Genomic DNA, 20,723 nt, shown 5'->3' on the forward strand with positions numbered 1-20,723 from the left:
GACCTTGCGTTGTGTACGCGGTGGGAGGCAGTGATGAATGGCTTTAGACTGCTTCAGAAAAGGAGACTGCAGATTGATCACAAGATGGGCCCGTCATTTTGTTCATCTCATGACCATGGAATGCACCTCTAACCTTAACAACTCTTCTTTCAACTGCTTTCATAAAGCCATCATCACTGGCAGAAAAAACAACATATATTACAGGTTTCTTTGATAGGGGTTGGTAGTGTCTTCTTGGAAAAGAAGAACAGCAACCTTCATATGTCAAACAGAAGCAGTACAGAAGTGACAGGTCTCCCCCATGCAAAAGATCTCTGTATATAACCTCAGCAAACCTAAAAGTCTGAATAGACTGTAGCTAAAGGAGTGACTTCGTAAGTATCAAGGAATTCATCAAATAGCTGAGCCACTACCACACGCCAGGGCCCTACAGCAGTATCCTGAGGACCTTTTTAACAGGTGCATATTCTCCAGCCTTAAAAAAAAAATTCTTCCTCAAGTTATTTAACTTCCCCATACATCAAGTAGGGGAGAAAGTTGCACAAGAGGCATTATTTGGATGTAATAAGTGAATTGAATGGAGGAAAGTTTGCTTGCCTAGAGTGTCTCTTGAGTCTTCAGAGAGGCTCAGACTATCAGATATGGAAAAAGTTCAGCAGTCCATCACCCTCCTTTCACACTTGAGGACAGGAAGGCCCAAAGGGCTCTTAGTGGAGGTCATTGTAAACTGGAGTAATCTTGAGGTAGCTTTAAGCAACAGATAAGGCTTAGACAGAAGGTGGATGTCTTAGGAAAGAGGAGGGGAGTACCAGGAGCAGAGTTTCAGCAGTCACATGCTTCTGGAGACTCGTGATGCTGGTAGGAGGGAAGAGTCATGACGCTGGTAGGAGGGAAGAGTCATGACGCTGGTAGGAGGGCGAGTCATGTGGGCAGAGTAGGAAATACATTTATATAGACAGGGGACTGTGGAGGATCTGTTTGGCCTGAGAAATGTTTTTGAGCTACAGAATATACTATCTTGGGGGCTTCCCTGGTGGCGTGCCACGGAGCGGCTGGGCCCGTGAGCCATGGCCGCTGGGACTGTGCGTCCGGAGCCTGTGCTCCGCAATGGGAGAGGCCACAACAGTGAGAGGCCCACATACCGCAAAAAAAAAAAAAAAAAAAAAAAAAAAAAAGAGTATACTATCTTGCCCACATATGTCATATTAGGAAAGATCTAAGACAGTGTTTAGTATATTTCACAGCTTTTCTGAAAATTCCCATCACCTGCCCTTGTCAGAGGAAAGATATTCAGGCCTCCCTCCTGAGATTCTGATTTGGTAGTTCTGGGGTGGAATTGAGGGATCCGTATTTTTATTTTTTTTTGCGGTACGCGGGCCTCTCACTGTTGTGGCCTCTCCCGTTGCGAACGAAGCACAGGCTCCGGACGCGCAGGCTCAGCGGCCATGGCTCACGGGCCCAGCCGCTCCGCGGCACGTGGGATCCTCCCCGACCGGGGCACAAACCCACGTACCCTGCATCGGCAGGCGGACTCTCAACCACTGCGCCACCAGGGAAGCCCGGGATCCGTATTTTAAAAGTTTTATTGAGAAATAATTCACGTCATACAGTTTACTCATTTAAGAGTAAAATGCAATGTATATATTTTTAGCATATTGGCAAGGTTGTACAACCATAGCCAATATCAAATTCTAGAACATTTTGTACCTTCTGGAAGAAGCCCTGTAGTACCTGTTAGCAGTTACTCTGCCCTGCCATCCCTCTACCCCTCCACCTCCGCCCCAAGCTCCAGGCAAACACCTCTCTGTCTCTCAAAATTCACCTGTTCTGGACATTTCATAAAAAGGAAGTCAGACAATATGTGGCCTTCTGTGGCTAACTTTTTCCACTTAGCATAATATTTTCAAGGTTTATCCATGTTCTGTCTTGTGTCAGTACTTCATTCCTTTTTATTGCCAAGTTCTTTTCCATTGTGTGGCTCTACCATGTCTTATTTACTTATTCTAAAGTTGATAGATGTTTGGGTTGTTTCTCCTTTTTTGGCATTTATGAATAATGCTGCTGTGAACATTTGTGAGGAATCTGTGTTTCTGAACAAGCACCCCACCTGATTCTGTTGCAGTAGTTCCTGCGTCACACCTGAAGAAACACTAACCGGAGCAGTTAGCTCAGTAGAACTCCCACTTGCACACGCGAAGTCCCTCATTCCGCATCTCATGAGAGCTATTCTGGTCTCTGCTTGAAGAGTCCCTGGTTTGTGAGAGTGAGCGGTGGCCTAGTGGAGGTGACGTTTCACAATGAATTACATGGTCTGCATGTGCAGGGTAGAGTGGACAGAAGAGGGAGATGAGAGAGAGATGGTGGGCAGGATAAGTTGGTTCCAGATGGTTCCAGAATCTAGAAGTGATTTGATTTAATTCCTGAACTAGGGCACTGCTCCTCCTGCTGCTGGTAGTGGAAAGGAAGAGTCAGAGGAACAGACTTTTATTAAAGGAAGAATCGTTTCACTAGTGGTGATTTTAAAATATTCAACAGTTTATATTTTTAACTGACTGAGACATGGTTATGTCTAATTCTGACCTTATCTATTCCTATCATCCTGTTATTCTAAATAAACGTGTTTTTACCAAGTGTTTGAGAGAGGAAATCCGGGAAAACTAACTGAAGGATATAGTATAATAAAAAAAAAATGCTGGGTTATGATATTTTGAAGCCTCTGGTCAATTAGGGATGTTTAGATATTGTACAAGCCTGTGTCAGACTGAACTTTTCAAGGTTCCTTTTTAGATTCAGGTTCTATGATATATCTTGAAACTGAAAATAGTTTCTAGGAGCGGAGTCCTCACCATCACTGTGGGTCGGCCCACTGTGCCTAAGGTGAAGCAGAAACCACACCTGTGAGCTGCTGCACCGATTTAGAAGGTGGGGCTGCCACCATCAGTGACCCTTTTTAGGAAGTCATAGAGGTGTGTTTTGTATCACAGGATTCTCATTGATCAGATATCCATTATCTGTTTCTCATTTTTCCGTTGGATGATTTGACAAATATGGTGAGATTGCCCTTAAGATGCTCTGTGTTCTATATATTCAATACTTTTTTTTTTTCCCTAGCAAAAGCACCACTAAAAAAAAAAGTCAGAACATGTTGATGAAAAATTCTTCATTCTACCTACTGTGAACACTTTGGTGTATATTCTTTTATTTCTGTTCTCTTGTGAAAAATAAACATATTCCTAGTTTTGCAGAAATAAGACCACAGCGTAGACCTTCTGTTTGTTAACCTATTATTCCTCTATGTTGTTATTTCCCTATAAACAGTGTGTTGTGTGCATCTCTCTTCACTTACAGCATTTGAAATTGGCAGCATACTCTTACATTGTGTGGATGAGATGGCTTCCAACTTTTCACTATTTTATGCTGAGATATACTTTATACTAAGAGATTTTAGGTCACATCATACACTTTGCCAGTCTGGTTTTCTGTTAATAACTCTACTGGCAGCAATACACCTAGATGCTCAGGGTTAAGTTTTTTGGGTCAAAGTGCCATCAACGTTCATGATACGTCTGTTCTGCTGAGAAGATAGGGTAGGTTTATAGTTGTGAAGAAAGTATTATGAACAGTTAACTGAAAGCATCCTATGGCTCTTAGGAAACAGAAAGTAAACCTTTACTTTTTAGAAACTTACATATATGGAAACATAGAAACAAAAAATTGAATTTACAGTAATTTGTGGGGACCATTCACTTTATAATTCTATTTAAATATTTGCACACAATCTAAGTGTATTATGTCATTATAACCTGATATCATATAGGAATAGATTATGCTTTTGGGTACACACTGGTCATGTCAGTTGAATACCATGTATTCCCTAGCTTTGTGCCAAGGTCAAGGACCTGAAGAAGATTTTGCCACCTTCTCTGAAAATGTCACTTAGGAACCAGTTCTTTATTTTTTTAAAGTTGTCAGTGTTATAATCATGAAATATCAAAAATAAAAAAATAGGTCTATACTGTGTCAACTGTAGCCCTCTAACTTTATAGATTTCATATGGCTAGAAAAAAATTGAAATGAAACACATCACTGTTTTAACAGTGGATGTTTCTGGGTGATGTGATTATGAATAATCGAAACTTTCTTCCTACTTTTCTGTATTTCCAGATTCCTAGAGTGACCGTATATTATATGTTCTAATATATGGGATGTGGGAATTAAAATATGGGACAAATATTTTTAGGCTTCAGATGAGGGAAGGTGGGGTGGAGAAAAACCATAAAGATAAGAGTGGGTAGTTACTTTTCCACTGAGAATGAGGCCTGCCAACCCTAAGGGAACTCTCTGGTCCCACCCTGTACTTTTCTTAGCTAGAGTTTTTGAAGTCCTTTGTGCTAGTTAGGGACTAGCATAGTTAGCACAGCTAAGTAAGTATGTAACAGATTTCTATTATTAGTTTATCTTCGCTGAGCCTCATCTGATTGATGGAGAGTTCTCCACCCAGAAAGTTCGATTTATTTTGGCAGTTCAAAGAGGATATTTTGGAGTGCTTGTTATCTAAAAAAAGTAAGGCCGAGGAACCTGCTTTCCCCTCTTCCCTTTAAAAAAACTATTTGGGTTGGTCCTAGTGAGCATGCCTAATCTAGGGATTACTTAGCAAGCATGACCCAGGGCTGGTTTTGTAAATGTTACCAAATCTATTACTTAACCACAGATGTGCTTCCATTGTTGTGTTCCACATAGTCCCCGGCTGAATGGTGAAAGTTCGTTCTGGGAGACTTGGCTAAATCCGTATCTTTTAGGTCTTTACCTTATGTTGTACAGTGGTTTGGAAATATTTCATCGTGAAAATTTGAACAGTCACAGGTACAACGTAGATGGAATTATATGGGTTTTTAAAAGTTAACTTTTATGATTATTAAAATTATAGATGCTCAAAAATAGTTAAGTACAAAGGAAAAAATGTAACTCATTTCATTATCCATAGGTTAACCATTGTTAACATTTTGGTTTTATTTCATTTCAGTCTCATAAACAATTACATGTACATATATACTCTGTGTACCTTTCACTAAATATTGTGTTATGAGCATTTCTATGTGATTTCTGGTTTACTTTTTCTATATTGCAGTAGTGACTTCCTGAAGCTAGTAAGTGCTGTTATTTACGGTTGGCATGGGTGCAGATGCCTTTTATTTTATGGTGGCTGCCTTAAGTATTAGACTTCCAATAAACTCTTGAGATGTATGTATTAAATGTGATGTTCTTTGTTGCTGTCCCCAAATCGATAGATTATTAGAGCTGGCAGGGACCTTGATCATGGAGTTTAGTCCTCTAATTAGAGAAATGAGAAAAATAAGCCAGAGGAGTTGCCCCTTGCCCAATGTCATTAAGTTATTTAATGGCCTAAGAATATTCCTCTCTTTTGCACGTTGAGAAACTTGGGTACTGAGAATTTAATCAACATTTTTGAAAGAACCTGGTTGTGTTTTTTTTAAAAAAGCTCAGGTAGGGAGGAAGAAGTCAAACTGGTAGTTTTGTAGTGTGGTAGTAAATTGGTAAAACCTATTTGTTAATTGCATTTTCCATCAGCAGTTTGTTAATTTGATGGCATGTGTCACCATTATCTTTATTTCCTCACATATTTGTGCAAAAGTCATTGATATGATGCTGACAATGCCCACTTTCCTATTTGAGGAGTTAAAATAATTATTTTTTTTGCTTTGCAGTTAAGCAAAATGGTCAGTATTTAAGGAACCCTAATTTTCAGTAGAGATAATGAAGTGAGTGTTGAAGTTTTGATTTTTTAAAAATTGCATATTCAATACTAACACCTTTCATTGGTTTTGAAAAGCAATAAGTTCCTGGGAGTATTTTCCAGTTTATTTGAGAGAAAAGTGTCGTGGCCTTGTGATTTTTTTTTTTTTTTAAACAAAGTGATACCCTGAGAGATTAGCTAGAAAAATGAAATGCAGTTGTTGACTGTGTCCCTTTTACCTCGGGAAGAACTCGGGGGAATGATTGTGGACAACACCAGCTTTGTTGACCCTGAAGTGTAGGCAGTGGGGGCCTGTGAACATGGCATTTACAGTGGTTCACCGTCCCCTGCCTTGGAAAGTTCTCTCTGGAACAGTTGGAGGTGCTGTTAGCGAGGCCTGCTTCCTGTGTGAGTACCTATTGTGGAGGCCTCCCTTGAATGGGAGGTTTGTGAGAAGTGCTTTCCCACCAGTACACAATGCACCCTCTCGGCAATGTAAATACACATTCCACTCAGGGTCAGGCTCACAGCGACTGGCCAGAACTCCCTTGCAAAGAACGATATTTTGTAGTTGCATTTATTTATAATGGCCGGTGGAAAATTAATATGCTTGTTAAATCTATTTTTAAAAATAAAAGGGAAGCCACTTATCTAAGCGTGTTTGCTGAATGTAAATCAGTTAGCTGTGGCATATTTTGATCTTGCTAATTCTCCTGCTCTAGGAAATGAATGTCACCTTCTTACTAACTGTTCTGTCTATATTTGAAACTTGAGGTTCTTGTTTTAAGAGTTATCCTTACGCCTCAGAAAACTCCTTTTGGGTTCTCTGATGAAAGACATAATAGGCTGTGGCTAAAGAAATTAAAGTAGTGACCCTAGAAAATACTAGATCAAGTCATCTTGGGATTTCAAATGGGCTCTACTGAGCAGTAAATGAAGGTGTAGAGATCAGAGCAGATAAGATTCTTACTTGGGAATGGCAACACAAAATTATTTGTCTTTATTTCCTTGGAGTTGATCGTTTGCTTTGAATCCAGGGCATGGATATGATTACTCGAGAGATTGAACCGGGTCCCTGTCTAATGGGCCTGGATTTATTGGAGTCAGGTCCCACCCGGTCCCTGAATGTTTGCTGACATTCCCAGCAGGGGAGTACCTGGTCCCCAACATCCATTTCCTATCCCCCCAGCCTGTTGCTCTTTTTTCAAGATTTTACCAAATGAATTTGTTTCACCAAGGTACTTTAAAGAGTGTAACATAAAGTCCTGTAGAGAAATCCGTGGTGGAATTTGGATACCTTTTCATTTGGATTAATTATTCTTTGTTCAGACCCTGCCCGGTGAATTGTGGATGTATAGAGTATAAAATATGGACAACAATCTTTGTCTACTAGAAAGTGAGTTTAAATTTTTCTTACATCTAAGGTGCTTGGCATGGAGCAGTGGTTGTCAAAGTATGGTATGGGGGACCCTTGGGTGTTCCTGAGATTCTTTTAATGGGGTTCATGAGGTCATAACTATTAATAATCCTAAAATGTTATTTGTCTTTTTCAATCTTATGCTTCTGAGTTCTTCAATAATGTTAACTGAAAAGTATCTTGTGTCTTTCATGCTTTCACATGAGGAGAAATATGAAAATTGAATTGGAGAACATGCATTTTGTAGCAGAGTTGAAATTTAAAATTATTTTTCTGGAAAGATTTTAAAGCCTATTAGTAGACTCCTTAAATTTAGAATTTGAATGATTTTAGAACAAAAGAGTGTCTTACACAGAGCAGAACCTAAGTGAGTATTTATTAAATAAATGAATGCAGCCCCCTTACATTTTCTTAACAAATTATATTAGTGTAATTAATGATGTCGTCATTATTTACAGGGAGTGTTTAGAATATAGGCAAGCATCATGCTTTACAAACATTTAGATTCGTCTGTTTGCATATAAGTATGTATACACCAATTGCCATTTCATTTATTAAATCTCTTTGATGCTCTATGGTACGTGACAGTTTTGTTTTGTTTTTGTTTTCCCCTGTAAAAGAAAGAAAATGCTTTTTCTGAAGAATTCCACATTTTTGTGTTTTCAAAATATTAGTCTGAATTAGGAAAGTGGTTGCTCATGCTAAAATTTTGTTGTAATGGGCTAAAATCTGATATAGTAAATAGATGTTCTCTTACACAGTGTCTTTGCACCTGCTAATTTGTTTCTTTATAAGTGTCATTTCATGTGAATTTTCTGTTTCAGTACCTTGTAAGTTCTAAGGAACACCTGGTATTTGCTTTGTGTTTAGTCACATTAGGTGAAATACAGAGCTGCTTATGAGAATGTCATCAGTTGTAATGATTCTTTAAGAAATAGTTTGTTTTAAAAACATGTTTGTAAACTGATTTTCAGTGTATCCTATACTATTCTCATTGATTTCTCTACCCTCCCCCACATAGGGGAGGAAGAAATATTTGAACCAACATCTAAAATTAGTAATAAAATGTTAGAAATCTTTGAAATACATATTTAAGTATAAATTGGATAAAACATCAGTGATGCCTCTACCGGGCTGAAGTAACAGCTTCAGAGCTCTTCCTTGTAATGAGTGTTTTATAACATCTATTCAGTTCAACAAAGCTGAGTTTGTTAAATAAACATGATTGAATTCTATATGAGCTGATTAAAGAAACAATTTTAGTATCCTCCTGGCTAATCAGAAATGAAGGTTGAGGCAGGTGGCATGTTTTGAAGACAAATTCATCTTCTGGCACACTCTTAAGAGTAGGAAAGATGCCACAGCTGGGAAACCAAATTTAGACATTGAAGCTTATCTCAGATGAAAGGTTTCATAGAGCAGGGAGGCATGTTGACTTCGGTTTTGTCAGAAGTATCCAGTGTGGATTTGGGTTAATCAAATATAACATTTCAGTGTAATGCTATTTAACAACATGCCTTTATTTCTAGAATCCTAGAATTCTAGTCCAGTCCAGTCCCTGGTACATAGTGGATGCTCAATAAATATTTGTTAAAAGAATGGATGATTATCTCTGTTCATGTCCTTTTGTTTGATGCTATTTTAGAAGATTCCTTTCAGCTTAGTCCTTTTGAGATATTGAAAATAATAGAATCTTGAAACCCTTTGTACCAAATACCTTATTCTAACACTCTCCTCATCTATGACTTGCTAAGCTGCCCTCCTTTGTGAAGTAATTTTACTTTTGTGTTTAATCATGGCATATCTCTTTGAAAATCAACACAGAGGGTGTAACTTTAGTAGTTTATAGTTTGGTTTCTTTTTCTCCCTAATTTTTAACCATCTGGACTACATGATAGTACAGTGGATTTGTTTAACCTTCCTTAAGCTACTTTAAATAGTGTTTAAAAAAAATCATTAAATCTGCATCTTGGTGAGGATACACCCAAAACTCACAGTTGTTGCCTTTGTGTATGGGGAACTGGGGACTGGATAGGAGAGAAGTGTACTTTGATTGGATGTCTTCGAAAGTTATCTTTTGAATTTTGTACTATGTGCTTGTTTTATCTAATTTTAAAAATTCACTAACCTATGAATTTTTCATCAGTCCTTCCACTTCCATGTTTTGTTGCCAGATTCTTAGATGTTATAATCAGCTCACTCAGAGAGCCTTGACTCTTACCATCACTTTCTGAGTCTCTTTGGGCACCTTACTTAACCTCTGTCAGCCTTAGCTGCAATACCTGTTAAGAGGGGAATACTGCCTCCTTCACACGAAGGTTGAGAGGCTAGGTAAGAATTAGTGTGCAGGGGCTGCAAGCCGTGCCTTTCTTTGCTTTGGGGCTCTTTCTCTCACCCTTTCCCAGAAACAGTCTGTTGTTGGGTGTCTGCACCACATCCCACCCACACGCCGATAAAGGGTGTTACACGTGGCTGTTAGGTACCCAAGTGGCTGTAGAAATGTGAATTTAATTAATAATACATCTCTAAAAGCAGAATAATAAATTACATTTTGTATTTCATTAGAGGGGACTCTAGAAGTTGTGTTAAAGCACCCACATTACAGATGAAGAAACTGAGACCCAGAGGGCCTGTGCAGGCCCACCTTGAGTCACAGCCCTGACGAGCAGTGGGACCTGTCACAGTGCCGTGGGGCTTCCAGGCAGGTGGTAGTAAGTAGCCCAGGGGCTGGGTGAAGAGTGAGCTTCTGGTGCTGGGATGGAGAGGAGAGCGTGTCTTCTGATTTCCCATCTCATCTCTTTCTATATCTGCCCTGCCCTTGCAGCTTGCAGGTTGACTGGTGGGGAGGTGGTGAGACCTGGAGCTGGAGAGGGTTTTAGGAGTGACCTCTTCTCTTCTTGGACTATAGTTTTGTAGACTTGTTTTCAACATCCTATTGAAAAAGATAAAAACAACCACACAATTCCGAATCTCATTGAAAAGAAATATTTTCAGTTCTTCTCATCTTTGGGTAAAGTGTGACAAAGTTAGCTTGGATATGTGTGAAAATAAGGGCTCATAGCTTTGGAATGTTTCTTGTTAGATGCTAGACTGTCATCCTTGGGATGTGAAATTTATTGTGCTGAGTGTGCCTGGAGTCTAGGTGTTCTAATAAAAATGTCTAATTACATCTGCAAACTTCTTTAAACACCGTTTAAAAACAATGAACAAAACAAACGGGCCTTTGGTTGGTAAACTTTTTTTGTAGTTGGGCCCCCTTTCCCTTTTAGTTAATATTTTCAAAACTGAGCTGTTTATGTGTGGATGTGGATCAGAGGTCCAGAGATTGTGTATATGTAGTGATAGAATTTTTTTTAAAGTTTTTGTGTTTCCTTAAAGATTTGGAGTATATTAAGGGGCTATGGAAGCAACCAACCTCTGTATATTCATGGAGAATTACATTGATAAAAGTAACCTCAGGATGCATATAATGCTTACATATGATCCTTAGATATGTAGGTTTTTTTTTTTTTTCCTTCTCAGAAAATAGTGCCTTTCCTGTATGGTAGTTTTGAGTTCACTCATGACTATACTTTGCCAAATTAAAAAAAAAAAGCAAGCATCTATGTATTCTCAAAGGCAGGGCCTATACATTAGACTATTTGGCATCCCTCCTTGGTCTCTGGAGCACAGTAGACAATTCTTTTTTTTTATTTGTTGCTTGAATCATTTATTGTTATTTAATCTGTGGCAGAGGTGGCAGCGGTGATTTTAATCTAGCTCAGTTTCACGGGATTTCTCTGTGAATTTAAACTTTGCCACCTAATTCTCCTGTGTTTATAATTGGATGCAAAAAGCGAGAGTGTCTTTAAGGTTAGGAACTTTTTCAGACAACTGTGATTTAACTTCACTAATGAACCCATGTCAGACAAGAAGACAAATTCCAGACTATTTGTGCCTCAACCAACCAGCTGGGTGCATACCTCCAGGTACTGCTCATGTCTCAAGAGGTTTTTCTGCATGAACAGTTCTCATCACTCCTTTCATTCAAGTGGCAAGCCATGGCAAGAGTCTTTCTTTCACAGCTGTGTAGAACTCAGCTGTAAAATTAGATTTCATTGGCATAAAAACACAGTGATCTCTGTCACTATTTACTCAATACGTTCTTTTTCAACATTTTACTTAGATTCTTCCTCTCTTATGCAGAAGGCTCAGATTATACTCATACAAGTAAGAGAAACTAACAGGTTCTTAGAGTTTGAGTAAACCTCTCTTTTTAGCTTTTGTTTAATCTGTATGAAGTGAGCACAGTAGGCAATGGTGTTTTGAAACATAGTCTATTAAGAGCAAAAGGAAACCTTAAAGGCGAATCTATAATCTTGTCATTTTGTAAAAGAAGGAATTTATTGCCCAAATTTATTTATTATTTTTATTTTTTTATTTTTTTTATTATTATTTATTTTTATTTTTTTTTTTGCGGTATGCGGGCCTCTCACCGCTGTGGCCTCCCCTGTCGCGGAGCACAGGCTCCGGATGCGCAGGCTCCGGACGCGCAGGCTCAGCGGCCATGGCTCACGGGCCCAGCCGCTCCGCGGCACATGGGATCCTCCCAGACCGGGGCACGAACCCGCATCCCCTGCATCGGCAGGCGGACTCTGAACCACTTGCGCCACCAGGGAGGCCCTATTGCCCAAATTTAAAGCTAATTATTGGCAAACCTCAAATTAGAACTCACATTTTCCAGTACTCAGTCTTGGGGTCTCTTTGCTCTAGTGCTTTTTTGCCATAACATACTGGTCCTTTGAACAGTTTTTAGTGGAAGGGCTGTGAAAAATTCTAATAAATATCTTTAGTTTCTCTCCATATCCTTTTTTGGGCACAATTTAATTTGATTTTCAGAAAAGTGAAAGAGTGTTTGCCTGGACAAGTACCTTTCCTCATGGTTGCCCACAGTGTACGGGAGAGACGGTACAAAGAGAAGCACTGAAACCACCTGCAGCCTTTTCCTGTCCAGTGGCAGTGCCCCCCATCAGGTTCCTAAATGGCCACATGGTAATTCCACGTGGTCAGAGCCAGTGCCACGGCCACCGCTTTAGTGTTACCAGAAGGGAAAGAAAAGTCCTGCTTTCACAGTAGCAGGAATATAGTAAAAACAGTCCGATGTGTGTTGATGGATGAGCAGGTTTTTCTCAATTTCAGAGGTAAAGGAGTTTGCACAGTGTTTCTATTTTGTTTTCATCATTTTTTTTCTTTCTATTGATGCTGTTGGTGTTTCCACAGTTATCATCAGAAAGCTGTTTCTAGTTTTGCTCCAAAGGCTAGAACTGTTTTGAGAGTTTCTAGGTCTTGAAATATCATCAGGGGTTTACCTTTCAAAACCAGAACGGAGCAGGAAGGTAAGAGGTTTTTCTGATGAAGAAAATAAAATAGCAAATGATACTTTGATATCTCGTTAGTTGTAAGAATGTGTATAACTTTTTAAAAATGTTTTTGCTTCTCTCTCTTCCTCTCTCAACGTTTCTCTCTTTCCCTTCCTCCTCTCTCCCTCTTTGTTTTTCTAAATCTTGCTAATAAAACTTAGAGTGGAAGACTACACACTAGGAAGCTGTCGGTCCTTGTGACTGAGGACATGTGTACATAACGGCCACCTGTATGAGAAGGAAGTTCATGAAAGCAGTTTTTCTTTTTTCTGTGCTACATGATTCTCTGTCAAATTTTGACTTTTAAGATTTTTCTTTTTTACTACAGTCATGGCATAAACAAGTGTAAATCAGCTGCACAAATGTTTGTCATAATAAATTAGGTTTTATTAGGCTTAGGTTTTACATTGGAAGCCATTAAGAAACTTGTAATCACTCATAAAACATTAGCTATCTGATAATTATATTCTTTGAAAAGAGATACAGTAATTTCTTGGTAACCTCTCAAACCCATCTGCCTCAAACACAACACAGCAAAACAAAGCCCCCGTTTTTTTTTGTGATTAAGTAAGCTTATCCTATTGTCATTTTGACTGCTAATGGGGTTTTTCTTGCCATGTTGAATCAGGAAAAAAAGTTCTTTTCCTTATTACTATTTTAAAAAATGGCTAGAACATTTCTCTGGTATGTTTGTGACGATTTTCTGACACCTGGTCCACAATAGATTCTTACTATTGGAAGTCATTTAGTATTTTTAGTAGAGAAGAAACTTTTGTTGAAGTATGAATCAAGCTATGATTTTACTAATGTGCCCCTGAGAATATTTTCCCCAGGCTGCAGAACAAGCATGTAGCAAGCAAAATGTTTACATGCTGTTTAGATTATGTGAAGGTGATTGGTTAATGTATATTTTATTGGAAAAGATACAAGCTTTATGGAATCACAATTAACTTTAGTGATATGAATTCTGAAAATTATTTTATTATTATTTATTAGATTATTTATTTACCTAATTGCTTCATAGGTCTTAATTGGTGGGTTTCCATCCATTTCGCATTCATCAAGGAACCCATTTCACTTCTGAAAGTGCATTTGAATTGCAGAATGGAAGCAAAAAGTCAAAACTGATGATGTGCATTTTTTGTGTGTGTGTGTGGTGTAATTGGCACACATACATTCTTCTTACTGGTTCTCATACCGCTTTTATTTTTTACACACTTCCCCGGGATAGTTTAGAATAGGTCAGAAGAAGCCACATCAGGGTGTAGGTGAAGTGAGCCTGGGAGCCTGCACCTTGGTGCTGGCCTGAGACTTGACTCAGGGAGCCCGTCTCCTTTCACCCAGTAGGACCACCCTGTTTGGCGCTGCTGGTTATGCTTTGCTCCTTTTGGTGCCGTTAGGTTTCTTTTCCTCTTGTCATCTGAAACCCATTTGTGTACCGTACTGCTAACTCACATCTTGAATTAATGTAAGGAAATTCGGGTCATCAGCCTATGGAGTGAGGACCAGGACATTCTGTTACTAATATGAAGGCCAGGTCCACAGACTTAAACCTCCTCCAGTGGTGATCAGGGCTTTGGTTTTTTTTCAAGTTAGAAATTCTTCCTAGTATATAATTGCTTTCTCTGGCCTTTGGAAATGGATCTGTGGTTCTCTCCTGAGAATCGGGTTTTTTTATGAAATTGGCTGTGTGTTTCTTAGTATAGGCTGGGGCCAAAATACCATGGAAAACCTTTTTGGACTTGGAGTGATGGAAGCAAAATAAAGGGAAAAAGTAATAACCCAGTTGCCTAGAGTAATGTAAAAACTGAAGACCCTTTGCAATATTATTTTAAAATAAGGTGTTCTGTAAAAGCTTTGGGGGCATATTTGGACAGAATTAAACGTCTTACCAGCAGTGAGGATCTCTTTTTCAGAGTATGCAGCGCTCTCCCCCCCACCCCCGCCCCCCAGCCATTAGCCTAGAAGTTCTTTGGTTCTGGGCCTTGCTAACAGGTAAGGACGGTAACAAACGACTTGCTTTCAGGAGAGACGGAAGTTAACCACAAGTGCTCATGTGGCATCCCTTCCCTGTCAATCAAAAGAATAGAACTGGCCGGGCATGAAGCACTTGTGGTTTTAGTGTTCGGATGTGTGGTTAGGGGGAGAGGTTGTGAGGGCCTGTGGTTGTCACCGAATTCTTTGAAATAGAAGTATGGGTAAGAATAAAAAGAATAGGAGTGAAACCTTGGAGCTCTGTGTGAAAAAGAAAAAAAAAAGTTCAGAGAATTAGAAAAAAGCATTGTAGTAGAGGTCATCTATTTTCTATTGGTTTAGTCGGATTAGTTCTGCAGCACATTTATTCTTTATTTGTAAACGGTAGTGGTCTAAAGAATGGATTTATTGCAAGAGCTCAGTTGTGTGTGAGGAGGACAGTGTGGATGTGGTAGAGCCTTGAATGCAATGCATGAGCTCTGAAAGCTTTGGCCAGCTCAGATGCACATCTGTCCAAGGGAGAAGGAACCCAGACCAGGATAACGAGGGTTTTGTCAGGGTGATTTCTCATGAGACTTTCTGACTGACACGAAAAACAGTTACAGCTCAGTTATCCAGAGATCACACATCTGGCTCACTCAGCTTCCCTCAGAGCTGGTAATCAGCACGTGGTCAAGGAGGATGGTGCAGGGCACAGAGGGGAGCTTCTGAGACCCCAGAGACCACTCCTCTATGTGTGTATGACTAACCACCTGGCTTCCCAGCCCAAGGAAGATATAAGACGGCAAATTTAGGATATGTTTCTCAGATTTGAGGAGGTGTGGTTTGTGGTACAGCCTAATGAGGAAGAGAGAAAAAAAAACCCATAGAATTTAAACATAAGAACTCAAAGTAGGGGTGAATTTCTCTGAGTATGTAAGGTCAGAATGCTTAGTAACTCCCTAGTATGTCACCTTGTGACTGAACACAGTATTGTAAACAATGACTCTACATCCCTAAGAAAAAATAAAGTTATGGCCATACTGCCCTATAATGAAGTAAGAAAATGCATAAGTTCCATCCACAATTATTGCAAATAAAGTTTTTGGTCCTTAAAGTTAGCTGTTTGAATAGTAAGCCTTCCACATTCATGGGTTCATTTTTAAAATTCCATTTGAAAAGTTCAAGTTTGGTCAGCTTTCTTAGGCATGTCACATTCTCCAGGTCTACTCAAGACAGTGGTGCTGAGGCTTAAGCACCTCTTAAGGTGTTTAAGTTGAGTACATGTGTAGTTTTGTCTGGGTTATTGGCCAAAATAGAGGAGACTCACTTTTGGGGGAGCTGTCACCATTAAATGATTGATGCATGGCAAGCCTTCCCAAGTCTCTTGGCCTGACTTAACCTTCTTCAAATGTCAATGGTTAGGGCTGAGTGGTTTCCCCAATTTACAACTTGAACATTTGACTTTCCATTTGTATTTGGAAAAGTCATTACCTCCTGCTACCCGACACCCGTCCCCATCACCAGGGAATAACCAAAAATATGGTAATAACCATAGTAAATACTACTTTGTACCCTGTTTTATGTTTTGCATCTATGGTTTTCATTCTTTTATAATTCTTCCTCCTGCCTTTTCTCTTGTCCAAGCCCACGGCACTAAATTGTTGGTGTTCTATGATAATTTAAGGACCGGTTGGCAGGCAATTGCCTTGTTAAAGTAGCTGGGCATTATCTTACCTAGAGGTAACATTGCTTTTTCTATATGTCCCTTGAATTCCAGGCAAATGAACATATCCTGTGTATGTGCATGGAGTGTAGAAAGGGGGTTTTAAACATTGTTGGCTGCGTGAACCACCCCTTCTAGATCAGTCTCTTACCTTGTATTGCAGGCAGGATAAAATGTGGTTTACCCTTGGTGAAACTCTTGGGCATTAGAAAGTAAGCCTTGGATTTTAGCAAGCTGGTAGCCTAGGGTAAAGAGGGTTAACAACTTTGCTTATGAGCAGTGTGGCTCTGTGGCTTCATTTTATTCTTCCATTTTTCTCCATGATTAAAGGTACGGTTGTTGCATGGTTGAGTTGAGGCCCTAGGAGTGTACGACGTTTATATGTTCCCACTGTATGCTGAGTTGACTGTACAAGCAGTTGATTTTTTTTTTTTTTTTTTTTTTTTCTTTTTGCGGTATGCGGGCCTCTCACTGTTGTGGCCTCTCCCGTTGCGGAGCACAGGCTCCGGATGCGCAGGCCCAGCGGCCATGGCTCACGGGCCCAGCCGCTCCGCGGCATATGGGATCCTCCCAGACCGGGGCACGAACCCGTATCCCCTGCATCGGCAGGCGGACTCTCAACCACTGCGCCACCAGGGAGGCCCCAAGCAGTTGATTTTTTTATGCACAGTTCCCCGTCTTCCCCTCCCTTGTTCCCCTCTCAGTAATCTGCAACAACCACTGCACATCTGTGAGGCGAATAATCCATCAACCAGTAGAAAAGAAATACAGGATTCAGGCATCTTTCTCTGTATCGAATAGCTGCATTGCTCAAAGTTGCCTGTACGATTTTCAAAAGCAAGTACAATTATCTCTTTGTGCCAGTGGACTTGGTTTCTTTGGGGGTTTTTGCAGCTCTCTGTTGGCTCCCACCCTCCTTCACCGTAGATTTATAAGACTTTCATGGAACTGGGGAGGGGCTCTGTCCTTTTATCCCACACTTGCAGAACCTGGAGTTGAACTGCCCAGTTTGGACTTGACACCTGTGCTTAAGAGTGCCAGCTAGTGGGGCTGGATTGCTGTGTTTTGATGATAGCAAGTCCCATTGTTTATTACTACGCCAACCAGAAGGTTTCTTAAATTGGAATTGTCACTGTTAGACATAATGTTGGGAGTTGAGATCTTCTTTGGTATTAGGGATGGGTGGCCAGGAATGCCTAAATTTTATACTAGATCACAATCATGTCCTCCTACCAGTACCTGCGTGCACAGGATGAAAAAAGACCAGGTTCTATCCTTATGCTTGTCTGTGAGATGACCAGGACTGTCCCCCGCCGGGAGAGGGCTTTGGCGCTCACTACCTTAGCAGAGGAGAGGGGAGAGGACGGAGCCACAATCCCCACAACCCCACCAGCAAGTGCCTTGGGGCTCTTCCCTGCAGAGGGGTGAGAAAAAGTGGAAGTGAGTGTGGAGTGCTTCTTTCCCCCAGGTGCTTTATCCTCAGACCCTTAATGTAAATTAGTAGCCTGGTTATCCAACCTGCACGTTGAAGAAACATTACATAAAACACTACGCTTAAGAAATAGGCCTGTGTAATATCAATCTGAGGAAAACTAGCCATTCTTTCTTCATGCACTAGTAGGGTTAAGTATATTTGAAATAAAACTGAAATGGACATTAGTACTCCATTAGTAGTACTCAAAATCAAACAGTTGATGCCATGATAGTGTCAGTGGAAGTTATCTTGGTTAATTCTGTTGTGGAAGAATCTGTGTCCTACATTAGGAGAAACTACTGGGCTTTGAGTTTTGTACTTTTATTTGCTTAGGAACTGAGTAATTGCCTCATAAAACAGCATGATGGTACTGTTAACACTGCATTATAAGACCTGTTATTATAGAATGTGCTTCCCTAGTTGGGACAAGACTTTGTTGTTTGGTGCTTAAAATAATTAGTTTCTCCAAATGGGGTTATAATGAATAGTGTAAAATTTTACCAATTAAAAATAAAGTTTATAATCTCTTGGGTGGCTTTTATGCATCATTTGATACTCCCAGGGAAGGAGTATCTTTTGGGTGGGATTTGGGGGAGGGAGATATATTTAACATTCAGAATGGAGGTTTTAAGAATGAGAAGAAATATTTTATTTGTCACACCTGAGACAAATTAGAGATAATCATTAAAGGATTTGCCCCACTGTTTTGCCTGATTTGGATATTGAGTATTAAAGGATTCATTTACCAAATCCTCTTGAATTTGAAATTTTGGGGGACTTTGTTATGAATGAGAAAAAATTTAAAATGAACCACATGGCAGTTTCTTTCTGAACTGACTTAAAATAGTGTGCGTCTGTGTTTGTTTATTCTTCTTTGTCCATGCTGTTAAACGTTTTGTGACAAAAATTTTAGACATGATTGAAGGATACGTAAATACTTCTTAAGGAACATTAAAATTCTGAATAGGAATTCATTGTTTTCCTGCTGTTATATTGAAAAGCTAGATGTTGGTGGCAAGTACCATTATGGAATGAAAGTGGGCTTGGCGTTGTTTTGAATACCTGGATGAAAATCGTTTATTCTGTGGAAACAATGGAATGTGCCATTATGCCTTACTCCGTACAAGGTGCCATGGGTACTGTCAGGTACAGGAAAACTCAAGACATTCAGAAGTGATAAAGCTGTAAATATGCAACAGGTTAAATCCAATTCAAGGAGGTGACGGGAGAGAAATAATTAGAACATGATTAATTACCAATTTAATGGCAAGGTCAGAAATCGCAACAACTGCAGTGTAGGCAGTTAACCTTTGCTTATTTGCTTTGTTAACTGCTTTTTTTTTTTTTTTTTTTTTGAGGAAAACTTTCCTTATAGCTCATTCTCTTTGGCCTTATTTTCTGTAATTACCTTAAAGATAATGATATGATCAGTGTTCGTTTGACACTTTTAGCCTCTCAAATTGTTATCTCATTTTCTTCTGAGGAAGATCCATGGGGTTAGGGGGCTTACTATTATTCATAAGTTTTTAAAATTTATAGCTAAATAATGAAACTGAGGAACTAGAGGTTGTGTTCACTTGGCTGCTTAGAGACTCAGGTTTGTGGTCTCCTAATTCAGGCTATTTCCTGGGTTTTGCTTCACCCCTTTTAATACAGTACTGTGATTAGAAGAATTTGAGTTTCGTCTGACCCCATGACGGTGCACTTAAATTACTGACTTGTTACAGGTGAATTTTTTTGGTCTTGAGTCCTTTTCAAAAAAATGGTGATTTTCTTGCAGGAAGCCAGTTGAGGGAAATTCTCCATGAATGTATGTCACAATGATGATGACCGACCAGATCCCTCTGGAACTGCCACCATTGCTGAACGGAGAGGTAGCCATGATGCCTCACTTGGTGAATGGAGATGCAGCTCAGCAGGTAGGTGCACTAAGAAGGAAATTTAAGTCAACTTGTCTAAGTAGGAAACATTAACCCAGAAATTGTTTTTATTTTTTAAGCTTTTTTTTTTGATGTGGACCATTTTTAAAGTCTTTATTGAATTTGTTACAATACTGCTTCTGTTTTCTGTTTTGGTTTTTTGGCTAAAAGGCATGTGGGGGTCATAGCTCCCCAACCGGGGATTGAACCCACGCCCCCTGCCTTGGAAGGCGAAGTCTTAACCACAGGACCGCCAGGGAAGTCCGCTAACCCAGAAATTGTTTTATTCTGAGATTCAAGATCTGTGATTTTGAACCTTTGTAGTTCTCTAGAGGTCAAGTGTTTTTGTTGTAGAATTACTATATGATTTAAAATATCAGAAGTTGTAGTTTTTGAGAACAGCAAACTTTACCTAATCCAGTTGGTATTCTTGAAGCATCAAAAACACATGTCTGATTTTTGAAATGAATCATTTTGAAAATATGTACAAGTCTTTGGAATAAAATACTGTTTGCTCAGGTCATATATTGTGCTTGACTGGTTTGCCTGATTGGTCAGAGCAGGATGGCCCAAGCAGGATGCCCAGAGGGTGGATCAGGTTTTTATCTCACACAGGGGGTGAATGACCCCGACAAGAGGCACAGGTCTGTGTGAACCCACCCTGGCTCCTGGAGAGTCCTTCCAAATGTAGAGCCTGCTGCCCAGAAAATGATGGTACTTGTTTTCTGTAAAAACTCCTTTGCCACTAGTTACTTAACATTACAGAGTTGAAAAGTTATTCCTGAGCTCATTCCTGTAGCACTTGGGAAAAAATTTAAATGGTAAGTAAAACTTTAAAAATTATTAGAGACAAGTATTGTCTCTGATAACATTATTTAAATTTTTAATTGACTACTAAAACTAGGTTCCCTCAGTCTTGTACTAAATAGATGCCATTTTTTATACTTTTGTAGTAGCTCTTTAGAAGCACAAAAGTAGAAGACTTCGTTTTATCAGAAGTAGAATTGGGAACAATTGCTTGAAAAATATTTATGCAAAATATATTAATAATTCAGAGAAGTTAATTGGCCATTTATTTGA

At 39.5% G+C, this 20,723-nt stretch overlaps 1 protein-coding gene across 4 annotated transcripts in view; it reads left to right on the forward strand.

The window, feature by feature from the left end:
* Positions 1–20,723, forward strand: part of FNDC3B (fibronectin type III domain containing 3B) — a 353,074-nt gene that overhangs the window by 49,246 nt on the left and 283,105 nt on the right. For all 4 annotated transcript variants that reach the window (XM_060099137.1, XM_060099141.1, XM_060099138.1 and 1 more), the window contains exon 2: positions 19,505–19,643. In XM_060099137.1, the coding sequence (XP_059955120.1) occupies positions 19,533–19,643 (111 nt within the window). In that variant the 5' untranslated portion in view covers positions 19,505–19,532. The remainder of the gene's footprint in view (positions 1–19,504; positions 19,644–20,723) is intronic.

This window comes from Mesoplodon densirostris, chromosome 5 (assembly GCF_025265405.1).
Source record: "Mesoplodon densirostris isolate mMesDen1 chromosome 5, mMesDen1 primary haplotype, whole genome shotgun sequence".
Lineage (NCBI taxonomy): Eukaryota > Metazoa > Chordata > Mammalia > Artiodactyla > Ziphiidae > Mesoplodon > Mesoplodon densirostris.